Source organism: Lathamus discolor, chromosome 2 (genome assembly GCF_037157495.1).
Source record: "Lathamus discolor isolate bLatDis1 chromosome 2, bLatDis1.hap1, whole genome shotgun sequence".
In the NCBI taxonomy this organism is placed as follows: Eukaryota; Metazoa; Chordata; class Aves; order Psittaciformes; family Psittacidae; genus Lathamus; species Lathamus discolor.
The window spans coordinates 27,402,372-27,414,920 of NC_088885.1; the positions used below are offsets into that span (position 1 = coordinate 27,402,372).

Sequence of the window (12,549 nt, forward strand, 5' to 3'; positions counted from 1 at the left end):
TAATGGCAAATGCAACTATCTATCCCTCATGTCATAGTGCTGATTCATTTTCCCTGCAGCTGCACTGTTTAGTATTGGTCATATTGTACATTGTTCTGAGAAACTGTTAGTACCTCACGGTATAATGGGCTGTTATAATCACAAAAACAATGAGGTCACTTTTATTCCTTTACAATTCAAGTACTGTCTACCTAAGTGCTTTTCACAAGACTACTTTCCCATGATCCTTTCACAACTTTAATTCTGCCAACAAAGAGTCACAGCCGAAACAACTTTGGAAAAAAACACAAAACCACTCAGGCTATCTACATTATGGGAAAAGAGAAAACAGAGATAACAACTACTGTATCAAGAAAAAATATATTGGCTAATACAGGCAAAGCAGCAAAAAGTTCTACTGCACCCAAACAAGGGGTAACAATGGCTGCTCTGGGGCTGTTGCAGATACTGTGAGTGTCTAAGAAGACAAGAAAGCAGAAGTGTTTAGGGAGAGGAACTGTCTTTCACAGTTCAATGATAGTGACATGTACGCACATCCCATGCTATAGATAATTTTAAAACTGGCAGAGCAGGTTATTTAGCAATAGTCTACACAAATGACTTTCTAAAGCTTTTTTTTTGGGGGGGAGAGGGATGGAGGGGAATGTCCCTTTGTCAGTGGGAATTTTAGTTACATAGTATTAATTGGTATTTACTTTGACCCTAACAGTTAGATGCATGGAGTTACCAGCTAGGAAAAAATAAACACAATGCTGAACTTCTTGAATAAAAATATACAATACTGAAATTAAAATAATAATAAAAAATATTACTGAAAATTTTACTACTATTATTAGTTGTGTTTCAGATATTATTTTAGATTTGTTCCCAGTATTGATGCTTAGCTTTCACAGTATCACTAGTTTCCTATCAGCCTCCAACATTTGGAAAAAGTGGTCATTAGATGGTAGGCTGGACATCTTACTGTCAGTGGGAGCACTGAAAGTTAGGCACTGAAGTGCCCAACTATTCCATTTTGGGGATCTGCAAGTGGAGCTGAACTCTGTGACTTCCCATGCTGTGCAGTCCTCCACTCCCTGGGTAACTGTCTCCCAGGAGGATACTCAGCTGACATGCTGTACCATAACTTTAAAAAATCTCATCAAGAAAATGGGCATACTCCATGTTCTACCTTTTGCAGTCACATAATAGAAAAAACCAAAATAATTCTAAACATGTAATACATTCTATTTTTTCCTTATAGGACTATTTACAGACTATATGATACTAACATATCAATAATTTAGAAAAATATTGTTTGATTTGTATTTATTTAGGCATATTGAAACCAATTAAAATAAAAATTCTCTGACAACAAGGAAGAAAAGACGTATAAATGTACAGTGCAGGAGAATTTTCATTAAAGATCTCAATGCCCAATTCCATTTACCACTGTGCCTCTTACATCTTACTAAATTAAGGATAGAAATTTAAGATAGCATTCATTCACAGAATTCATTTTTTCATTCATAGGATTTATGGCCACAAGAGGTTATCAGAACATGCAGTCCAACCCTCATTACATTACAAGCTATTATATTTTGCTAAGGAAGACCAGTAACGTGTATTTGAACAAAAAATATATTCTAGAAAGGCATCCAATCTTGATGCATTCCACAGAAATATATGAATGTCATACATCTAAATGACAGAACAACTGTTCACTATATGAAAAGACTTAAAATATGGTATGAAGAAAAATGGTTCATTGCTGCTGTTCCAATTATTCAGCACAGTGTGTATGCTTCCAACTTAAATCTAGATTTTGGCATTGTATGTCAAATATACAGCAATACTGACAAGCCACTGTCAAAATAGCAGCCTCAGTAAGATGATGGAGCAGGTGCTTAGAACAGAAAGGAACACCCAGTGAATAATATGCATACCCACAGAAACCATTGTCTCCACCAAAATCACATTAAAAATCTACGGGATGCTTTTGACTTTCAAATTCATGGAAATTCTAAAAGCACAGTGGAAAATGGTAGGAAAACAATATGTCTGTGTTCTGTTTCTCTAATAATATTTTACACTTTTATTATCCCAATGCATCTGATAATTACCCTGCTGTTGTTTAGTTATCAGGAAGTTTTTCTTCTGAGATTACTTTCTTATTCCCTGTTCCCCATTTGTTAAAAGCTTGTGCATTAAGTGATTTCAAGTTAATTTATCAAGATCACTGTATGTATCTCATTATCTAAATACGCTTCATTTATAGAAGTTCTGTTAACTAACAACTTAGGGCTTCTAAAACATAACAGTGTGGTGAGCTTGTTTGGAGAGGCTTCTTCTCCAAAAAAAACTTCAGAGCTGCCTTTCCAGTAACATAAAATGCTTGTAAACAAGCATGCTTCCATCTGGTTCTCAATGAACAAGCTAAAGGTTGCTTATGTTCTTTCATCTCTACAACCTGTCCTCCCTACATTGCTATTCCTTTACCTTATTTTAGCCTGTCTTCTTAAAGCTACTCCACTGCCACCTTCATACACATTACCCTTTCTGCCTGTTGCCTCATGGAGCTGCTCAGAGAAGTACAGAGAGGCTTTTTCTAAGTAAGGGATGTATTACAGGGCGCCAAAAAACCGAGCTGCTGTATTATGTCTGAATCTTTCTTCTGTTTTCTGCCTGACAGCATATACCTCAGGAAGACTTGTCTGCTTCTCCAAATCAATGGCACAAAGAAAGAAACAGGTTTATGCTGTATGTTTTTTAATCTTCCTCCTTTACACAGTCTATAACTTAAACAAATGAGAGTCCATAAAGAGGGTGGAGGCATTTCTTGTGTGATTTGGAAGGTAAGCATTTGGATTAAGAAGTTTCAGGATCTGGAAAGACAAAGTCAAAATGCCATCCTAGAGGAACAGATACTCTCTCTTTTTCTGCATGTGCATCCTGAATATCACTCGCCCATTAGCCTAAATATTGTGTTGGCCATTCTCCAATTCCTCAGCCTCTGGGTATTCAGCTTAAGACTTGTGGCCAGTGGTGAATACAGCGCTGTGCTTTAAGATACAGGCCTATGTGAAGTTAGCTGGAATTTCCCAGCAAAGAAATATATCTAAAATTGTATTTTTTTTACTTGAATTCTTACTTCAAGTCATCAATTATGGTCAACTTCACAAACATGTCTCTGCCACAGAGGTGCTGCCAAGGGAATATGAACCAGTCCTGTGGACTGCAGCCAAAGTGATTTTCAGCAGTTGCAGACTGTCTCCACATCTGTGGACCAAGTGCTACAGGGGAACTTGATGCACATTGTCAGTGAATTTCAAAATCTTTGCTGATGTGCAAAAACATCCAGGCCAAGGAGACACCAGTTCTATTCCACGTTCTTACAGTTAATAAATGTCTGTGCTCATAACCTGCTCCAGTCCTTCCAAATATCAAATTCTTTAGCCATTTCAGTGGGGTTTTTTATCAAAGCATCTCAATAAAATGGTTGCATGAATTAAACACTGCTAAAACAAAATATTTTTTTTAGACTTGTACAAAACCAGCCAAAACATTTTTGCTAAACCTTACCCAAAAGTCCACTTAGAAAGACAATTGTGAGGAAATGTTTGAGACCCAGTGGTAACAATTTGGCAGAGTAGAAGAAAGCAACCAGAGAATATATAACAATAGAAAATTACGAGCTTAACATGAGACATTAGCATCACAACTTGTAATAGTGCAGATTTGTAACTCAAAATGAACTTTTACGTATATTTTATGTTTCTCTACATTGACAGTTTGCTGTCTAATACCTCTCTGTGGGACCATGGGAAAAAATTCACTTTCACAAAAAAAAAAAAAGGAAACATTTCAGATCCTTTACACTAGCAGCAACACTTTCCAGGTTTTGTTAGCTATCCAGAGCAACCATTTTCTAAGTCACCATTAATAATTGAATTGTCCAACGTTAATAGTCTTCTCTAACATTTCTATTTCTAAAGTATTATCAGTGCACCAGAACTTCAGACTAGGGGAAACGTAAAAAAAAAAAAAAATACAGGCCATGTAACACATACTTTATTTCAGAATGAGCAATACAAAATCCAATATTTCATCCTTCACGGGAGACTATGTATTGTTCACTCGGCAATGAAGTGTATAAATTACACTTTGATTTTCTTGTTTCACTTGTCTTTACCATGCCTGGTGTGCTGAGTGTCGAGAGAATTCGCCTCTTTGAAGTTTTGCTGACAGCGTTACAGAACCATTTCCTCTGGAGCACCCTTCTGAAACTTGGTTTTTTGAAACACTTTTTATACTATATCAGTTTTGCTACCTCTGCAAAAAAATATGACTAGCCTGAGGGGTTTTCTTCTTCTTTCAGTCATGCTGCCAGGGGGCTGATTGTTTCTGATTGCTAAAGCCAAAACTCCCTTAAAATGGATTATTCAACCTGAAGAGCATTTCATATGAGCACAGCAGGTTTTCTAGTCACCTTACTTGTCTGTACTATCTAGTAACACAGTTACTGTGTGATAGAGATTACAAAATCATTTGAGCTGGCTGCACTGACAACCTGGGCAGAAAAATAATTCTATTGCTGAGATTCTGGAATGTAAATCATAGAATAAAGCATTTGACCACTTAGTGAAGAGTGCAGTATAAATGAAACAAATTGATATACAGGTATCATACATAGATAGGTCTCTAAAAGCTAGGGCTTCAGTGACAGAATTTCACGCATGAGTCATTTAATCAAACTTTCTTGGTTTCACTACACAACTGGAGAAAAAGATTCTACGTTAAACTTGACGGGAAGACTATTAGAAATCCTTTGCACATTTACAACATGAAATTATATCCTTTAGACATCAAAATGTCCACTGCACCATTTGTATCATTTTCTCCCCTGTGAAGAATCACTCCTACATTGTATTATCTACTGTTTCACTGCCTCAGGCAACAGGGTTGAATCCATTTCCCTGCTACAGCCTGAAACGTGAATATATGGTATAACACAGAGGTATCTGAAATTAAGACAGCATTACTGATCTGAGCAAATTCAAGACTGAGTGTAAAAATGATGGCTAAAGTATGCCATTAACTTCCAATTATACTTTTACTTTCTTTTATCATTCATCACAGCCTCAGCACATGAATGTTTCCCTCCCCCCACACACTTTTTTAAAAAATGTTCTTTGAAATATGGTAGCTCTGAATTATTTATTTAATCTTACAAAAACTTGAGGACTTTCAAACATAGTGGCTGACTGGTATCTGCTAGCAACTGATACATTTAGTAAATTATTACCTATATTTAAAAGAGAATGATGTTCCAGACAAAGCACAGTGTGCTTCATGAGGCTGGAAGAGGAAGGGGTCAAAGCAACCTCTTCCTGAACCAGCACTGAGACAGTGCTGTAGCCAACATCTGGAACTGCGTGTGCAAGCTGATTTTGAGACGGGTTGTACAGTGTCCTGGGTTCAGTGGTAGCAGTCATTTTTCTCCTTCTCAGTAGCTGGTGCAGTGCTGTGTTTTTGACTTTAGCCTGAGACCAACGCTGATAGCACACCCATGTTTTCAGTTGTTGCTAAGATTACTCTAAGTCAAGGACCTTCTCAGCCTCTCATGGTCTGACAGTGAGGAGGAAGCAGAGACAGGACACCTGACCCAAACTAGCCAAAGGGGTATTCCATACTATACATCATGTCCACTATATAAACTGGGGGGAGTTATCCAGAAGGGCAGACTGCTGCTTGGGTAGGGCTGGGTGTCGATCGGCAGGTAGTGAGCAATTGTATTGTGCATCACTTGTGTTTATTGTTGGGGGGGTTTGTTTGTGGGTTGGTTTTGGTGTGGGTTTCTTTTTTCCTTTTTTAGTTTTATATTCTCTTCCTTATAATCATTATTATTAGTGGTAGTAGTAATAATTTTGTATTGTACTCTAGTTACTGGACTGTTCTTATCTCAACCTGTGGGATTTACATTCTTTCAAATCTCCTCCCCATCCTGACAGGAGCCTTGGGGGAAGAAAGGGAAGAGCGAACGGCTGTGTGGTTCTGAGTTACCAGCTTAAACCACAACATACAGACATTCATTCAAGTAAGGGTTGAAATGGGAAAACACTGCAGAAAACCAGAGCTAGGAGAGACTGCAAAAAACCCATACAGTCACCTCCTATTTCCTAGCTGTGAGTTACTCAAGGTGTTACACTGTGACACATGCACTTCTACCCTATTCTTATAAAGCTTCAAAAACGGAGGTGCCACACATTCCCAAGGCAATCTTTTCCGGTTTTTCACTATTCACTAGTATTGAGAAGTCTAACTGCATGCAGCACTGCTGTGATTACCCCATTAATCCTTTTCCTATACATCCATAATATATAGAGAATTGCTTGTTCCATTCTCCCTTACCTCTTCATTCCTATGTCTCTCATTCCAACTAAACAACCCAAATCTTTCAGCTCTTCTCTTATGTCAGGAGCCCCTCATCACTTTCCTGTTTTTACTGCTGGGTCCTCTCTTGAAAGGAAATACACCTGAAAAATGTTTACTACAGTTGAAAAACTATACTATATGGTTTGTGATAGGAAAGGTTGAAGCCATTACAAGTTCTGTGATAGAATATTTAACTGGCACAACAAATACTCCAAAGTCAAATATTCTGAATAAAGTTCATAAACATTAACCTAGCAGCAACGGGTGTCAGCCTCATTCAGCAAGATATCTTAATTATTTCAAAGTAAAATTGATTAATCATGCATTGACCTAGAAGGAAATAGAAACACATCAAAGACAGGAAAAGGTACACTAGACTGAAAGAAGGTATTTGAGTTGGACAAAAACAGTCTGGCGGATAGGAAGGAAAAAACATGAGCTAGCAAGATAATGCCAGGTAAAATAAAGAAGTGGAAGATAACACGGTTGCAGAAATGTACCCAGCCTATGGAAAAAGTTATGAAAAGATCTGTAACTGCCAAACCTCTTGAAAAGTAAAACAATAAATGAGAAATTGGGGGGGGGGGGGGGGGGGGGAGGGGGAGGAAACAAACAACCAACCAACCAAAAAACCAGACAGCATAAAGGTGCAGATTAAAAAGAAAAAGAGGAAGTACATGTTAGAAACAAGGAGGTTTCACATTCCCTTTCAGGAATTTTGTTAGAGGAATCAAGAAGAAGGACAAACAGTATTTCACGCTCTTCAAAAGAATAGATACTGCCTCCTCATGCAGCATCTTCCTCTGTTTTCTGTTTTATTGTGAGACTGACCCAGCCCAGTTTCCTGTTAGTCTTTGTGCCGAGAGCCTTAAAAACATGTTTGGAAGAGGTGATGTTACTGCTTTAAGATTCAGGATTTTGTATAATAATACCATAGTGCACTTATGCTTGCTTGACTTTAATAGAGAAAAATAAAGAGGTGCAAATTAATAAGTAGTGGTTACCTCAGAGCAGCAGTTTTCCCATTTCTGTGAGTACACGTGACTTGCCTGGTTTGGTACCCAATTTGTATGTCCCAATATTTGTTCTCCTGTCTATTCTGTCTGTTTCTATTCCTCTTCTTCTTAATTAACTCATGCGCCTCAGGATCCCGAACTGCCTTTTCTCTGTCCTTTTCCTTATCTTTGTTCTTCCCTCTTTTCCTCGTTTGCCTTATTTGTCTTGAATGGGGCACTGAGCATGCGCTCCAAGGTCCCACGCTTAGGCTATACAGGCTTTCTTCAGCAGTGCATGGGCTAGACTGACAGATCTGAAATTCAGTGAGGTTAGGACAGGCAGACCCACCAAACTGAGGTGGAGCCACAACGTGCCGAGTTCGATGCTGAAGCCCATTTCCACAGGTCTTTGAGCATTCCGACCAGGGGCCAAATTCAGCCACAATGCAGTCCTGCCGGCACGGGATGAGGCATCCCTGCTCCTGGCGGGGCTTTGGCTCAAAGTACTCGCAGATGACATCCTCAGCTGGCACCCCATTGGACTTCTGGATACAGATGATGTCCCTCGTCTGGATCCCTTCCTCCCCTCTGATGCACTCCAGGGGCTTCTCATGGCTGCGGGAAAGAACAGGCCGGCACTGGTTCCAGCTGCCGATCTGCCAGTCGTACAGCTCCTTGTGCCAGTCACACACCCGAAAACAGCTCTGCTGGTTGTCCGGCCGCTCTGGCTGCTTGCAGTTTGTGGGCAGTGTGGTCCAGCCCTCCACATGGGCGCACCACACCGCTCGTGTCTGGATACCACCCGGGCCGCATTCATCTCCCATACATCTCCCCCATGGACCTGGAAAACAAGAGAAGATGCTACTGTTGCACACTTCACTGTTTTTCTGCCCTGTTGCAAGACCAAGCTCATGGAACTAGTTCTGCACTTCCTCTAAGAATTTAATTCTTGGAGAAACTCAAACTTGGAAAACAAAACAAGTATGGGATTACTCTTAATCTCCTATTTTTGTGATTATAGATACATTTCATTTTTTATCCTAGACAAATTGAATATTTAATTTCAAGAACATACACAGGAATTGTTCACATCAGAGAACTGAGAACTGAGCAATGACAAAGTCATCAAATAGCTTTGACTAGCAAGATAGAAGCCAAAGTCCTCCCCTCCAAATCATCAATCTAATCTTCTCTCCCATCTACATAAATACCCTTTCCTGGACTGTTCTGATTTTTGCTTCACATTTTGTACTGCACTACTCTGTACACCCTGATGCTAATTAATATGATATTCTCTTCTTTCTGTATTGTATTAAATAATGAGAACAACCCCATAATACATTTTGAAGAACAGAGGTAATTTCAGGTAGGCCACTGCTATCCTTTCCTTTATTATAACTAAAATAAAAATTAAAAGCCCTCTAAGGAGTGTTTGCTCTACACGATCTGTGAAATCATTATATAGAATAAGATCTTGAAGACAGAGACGTACCAGCTGGCAAATATCCATAGAACAGAAGTTACTGAACAACAGAATACCAGGTTGGAAGGGGACTTCAAGAATCACCTGGTCCAACCATTCATGCCAAAAGCACAGTCTACACAAGATGCTCCAGCACCCTGTCCAGCTGAAACTTTAAAGTGTCCATTGTTGGGGAATCTACCATGGAGAGATTATTCCAATGGCTGCTTGTTCCCATTGTGAAAAATTTTTCTCTTCTGCCCAGTCAGAATCTCCCCAGAAGTAACTTGTACCCATTGTTTTTTTTAAATCTCTAAGGTCTATCATAAATAGTCAACATTTATAATTAGTTATAACAAAATCAACGTTGTTATAATTAGTATCAACAAAACCAATAAAAACCTATTTCCTTGAAATCTAATATGTTTACTTTTTCCATTATTAAAAAACTGTAATATTCACCTGGTTCAACTCACAAAATCCAGAGATCAGAGGGTGAAATCCTTGTTTTTTTCTCATTTTTCAAGACCTCCCCTCATACACACTTCATGCACACTGACTTACTATGAAAAACCAAAAGAACAAATCATACAGAAAAAAAACATGTAACCATTTCCCAGAAGAAAAGATGTCTGTCTGCAGACAGCTGGTCACACAGAAGACATTTTGGCTGACTGAGGAGTGCTCATGTTCCATGAAGAAACTGGGGCCAGGCCATGAAATCCTCATTTATCTTACTGACCCCTGTAACAAGATTATTTGTGTGAGTAGTTGTGGGAGATGCAGGGCTGACCCTTTGTTGTTTCTAAAGCAGGTTGACAGAATAATACTGGTACTGCACAAGAGTTATATGAACTATAGCAGGTATAAAATTTTCACAACACTTTCTTACTGAATGACTGGATAATGACTGAATATGAAGCCACATCTGATTACTGATTCCCACAAGCTTCAAAACCCTCACTGACTTCAACCTAATTTTCAGCTGTTCATCCAACATTACCTTCAGTAGCAGTTTGGGAATGGGCTGATGATACACTATACACTTAACCTCTGCTCCTCACTGAATCTTTTTTAAGCGGACACTGAAGCTAAAATCCTAAGCATTAATACTTCCTAGCAATGCCTGCTGGTGGAGACTAATTCAGACTGTGGAAACTCCTCTGTATTTTTTGCAGATTTTTTTGCAGTGATCCTTTAAAATAAAGTTCCAAGCTAGCTTCCAACAAATGAATTTTAAAATACCTGTGAATATCTCAGCGATCTCAACAGCTTACTTTAACCCAGCTGTCTTTTTTCAAAGGAAGAAGAGGAATTTACATTGCTACTTAGCTTAGCTGTTAAAAAATTAACATAAAATTTTAAACATATGTATTTCTAGCAATATTAACAAAACTTGCTTTGACCAAAATTATTCTAGGAAATACCAACTTTTTTTTTACTTTTTTTTTTTTTTAAACAATTTCTGGTAACCACATTAACCAATATCCCCATCAGTTTTCAGATGCACACTGCTTTGAAACCTTCAGTTAAGTTACACACTTTTTCTTGTAGGATCATAAGTCACAGCTGCTAAGCTCAAGCACTTGCTGAGGAATGTTGCTGCCATATGTTCTTTATATGTACCTCACAAAAAGAAAGATAGATAGGTTCCTCTGTGATTCCCTTCACAGGTACCCATCTCTCTGTACCATTTACAATAAGAGCCTAGAATAATTCGCTTCTAACTTAAGTGGCCCCAAACACATTGCAAGCACCAAGGCCAGACATGGTTGTCATTTCAAAATAATCACAGAAAAGCAGGAAGAGAAATTCCTCTGAACTGAGTAAAGGAGCTTTGTGACTTTGTCTAAATAACAAGAAATACATCCCAAACTAGTCCCTAATACACTTTTTTTTTTTTTTCTCATATCCACAAACTGAAGAGAAAGTACCCAGCACATGCTTACAGTATTTCTTTGTCTGCTGGTCAAGGCATCACTGAAGATACATGATGAAAAAACAGAAGGCAGAGGCTTTGAATGATCCTCAAGTATGAGAAAACCACATAAAGATCACCTGCAACATGCTTTTTGCATTTTATCATTATCATGGGCAGTACCTTTACCACAACATTTGTAAATGTGAAATCTGGGGATAAAATTAACCTCATAGAATCTGGTGTAGCACAGGTATGCAACTTGGCAATGAAAAAGATTAGCAATGTAGAGTCTCACTCACCACCATCACTGAAAGGCTGCAGGAGGTGGCTGCTCTTTCACAAACACTCAGCTGATCTTAAACACTAGTAACAACAGAACATCTTTAGGCAAGCTGTCAGCCTAATCAAGGCCTCATATGATGTTTTAATTTGCTCTTTATGAATATTCTTTAGGTTCTCTCTTTCCCATTGAAGCAGTCCTCATGCAGACACTGATCTCCCTGCTGTGCACTGATCCAGTGACGCTTGGGCAACATCCACTCCATTTGCATTGGGGAAAAGAAGCTGCTGCTGTGAATGCAAAGTAGTTTTTCTTAGCATTTGGTTTTAAACATATTTAGATGAATGACTCACAGCTTACCTGTAGTAAGCTGTACTTGTCTCATGAAAATACCATCATTTATCTGCTCTCTGTTCAATTAGCATATCACATATGGCAGTTACAGAAATAAATAGGAAGCTTGCTGCTTCTTTGTTGTTGGGAGTTATCACTGAAGTCTTAGAGAGTTTAAAATGTCATTTGTAATTCTTTGTCTTTTAAAGAGATTACTGTAAAATACAATATTAAGATTCCCTCTAAGCTTCTAGAGGATTAACATTTATATTTTTAGGGACCAGGAGAGTAAGCGAATTAACCATTACTGCAAGTTTATTCTGAAATTTTAGGGAATAAACACAACGGAATCCAAAAATTAAGATTAATCCTCCCACTAAAGCACCCAGAGCTTTGCAGGTGAGAACAAAGTAAGCTATCATAGTATTTAGCATCTTAGATATTGTTTCAGGTATTAAAATTATCACTATTTGAAGAAGGAAAAAAATTGGTTTTGAACTTTGATCCAGGGCAAATAAGGCTATATAAAAATCCATTCAGCTTTCCTCCACATGCATAGTAAAAAAACAGATAAAACAAGCCCCCAGCTATCCCCAAAAAAAAAACACATCTTAAAGCATCAAGAAAGACATTACTCCCATTTTTAACAGATGAAGATTTCACCACTGATTCAATCTCAATTTTGCTATACTTTCAGTGAGGAGTGGTTTTGACCCATTTATATTATTGGTTTGGTGTCTTTAAGTAGCATTAACAGTTTAATGCCAGAGATTGAGACTCTGACTGCACAAGACAATGAGCAGCTTAGTTTTCAGTATTTTGAGAGGATTGTATTTAAAGAGACTACTGAGAGACTAATTAGCAGAAATCTACTCTTTCTAAGTTCAGAAACAAGCTAACCTTGCCCATTATTGGAAACCTCAAATCGCATTTTATTAAGAAAAGTTTGTGATGAGGGTCAAGAAGGTTAACTGGGTGACACAGGGCTGGGAGTCAGAAGGACAGTATTACAAGATATAGTTCAAGCCTAAGCAGTAAATCTCAAGAGAGGTCAGAAAGACACAGATCAAAAAGTCTTTGAAGGACTCGGGAGATGACAGTGAATTGAATCTACAGTTTCTGATAGCGGAACCGGTCAAGGAGC

At 38.3% G+C, this 12,549-nt stretch overlaps 1 protein-coding gene across 5 annotated transcripts in view; it reads right to left on the minus strand.

Annotated features, from left to right (window-relative positions):
• The window catches only part of THSD7A (thrombospondin type 1 domain containing 7A), a 233,163-nt gene that overhangs the window by 115,376 nt on the left and 105,238 nt on the right, over positions 1–12,549 (minus strand). For all 5 annotated transcript variants that reach the window (XR_010609876.1, XM_065666221.1, XM_065666220.1 and 2 more), the window contains exon 3: positions 7,419–8,250. Coding sequence is in view for 4 of the 5 variants with exons in the window: in XM_065666221.1 (XP_065522293.1) it covers positions 7,419–8,250 (832 nt within the window). In the remaining variant the exon portion in view is untranslated. The remainder of the gene's footprint in view (positions 1–7,418; positions 8,251–12,549) is intronic.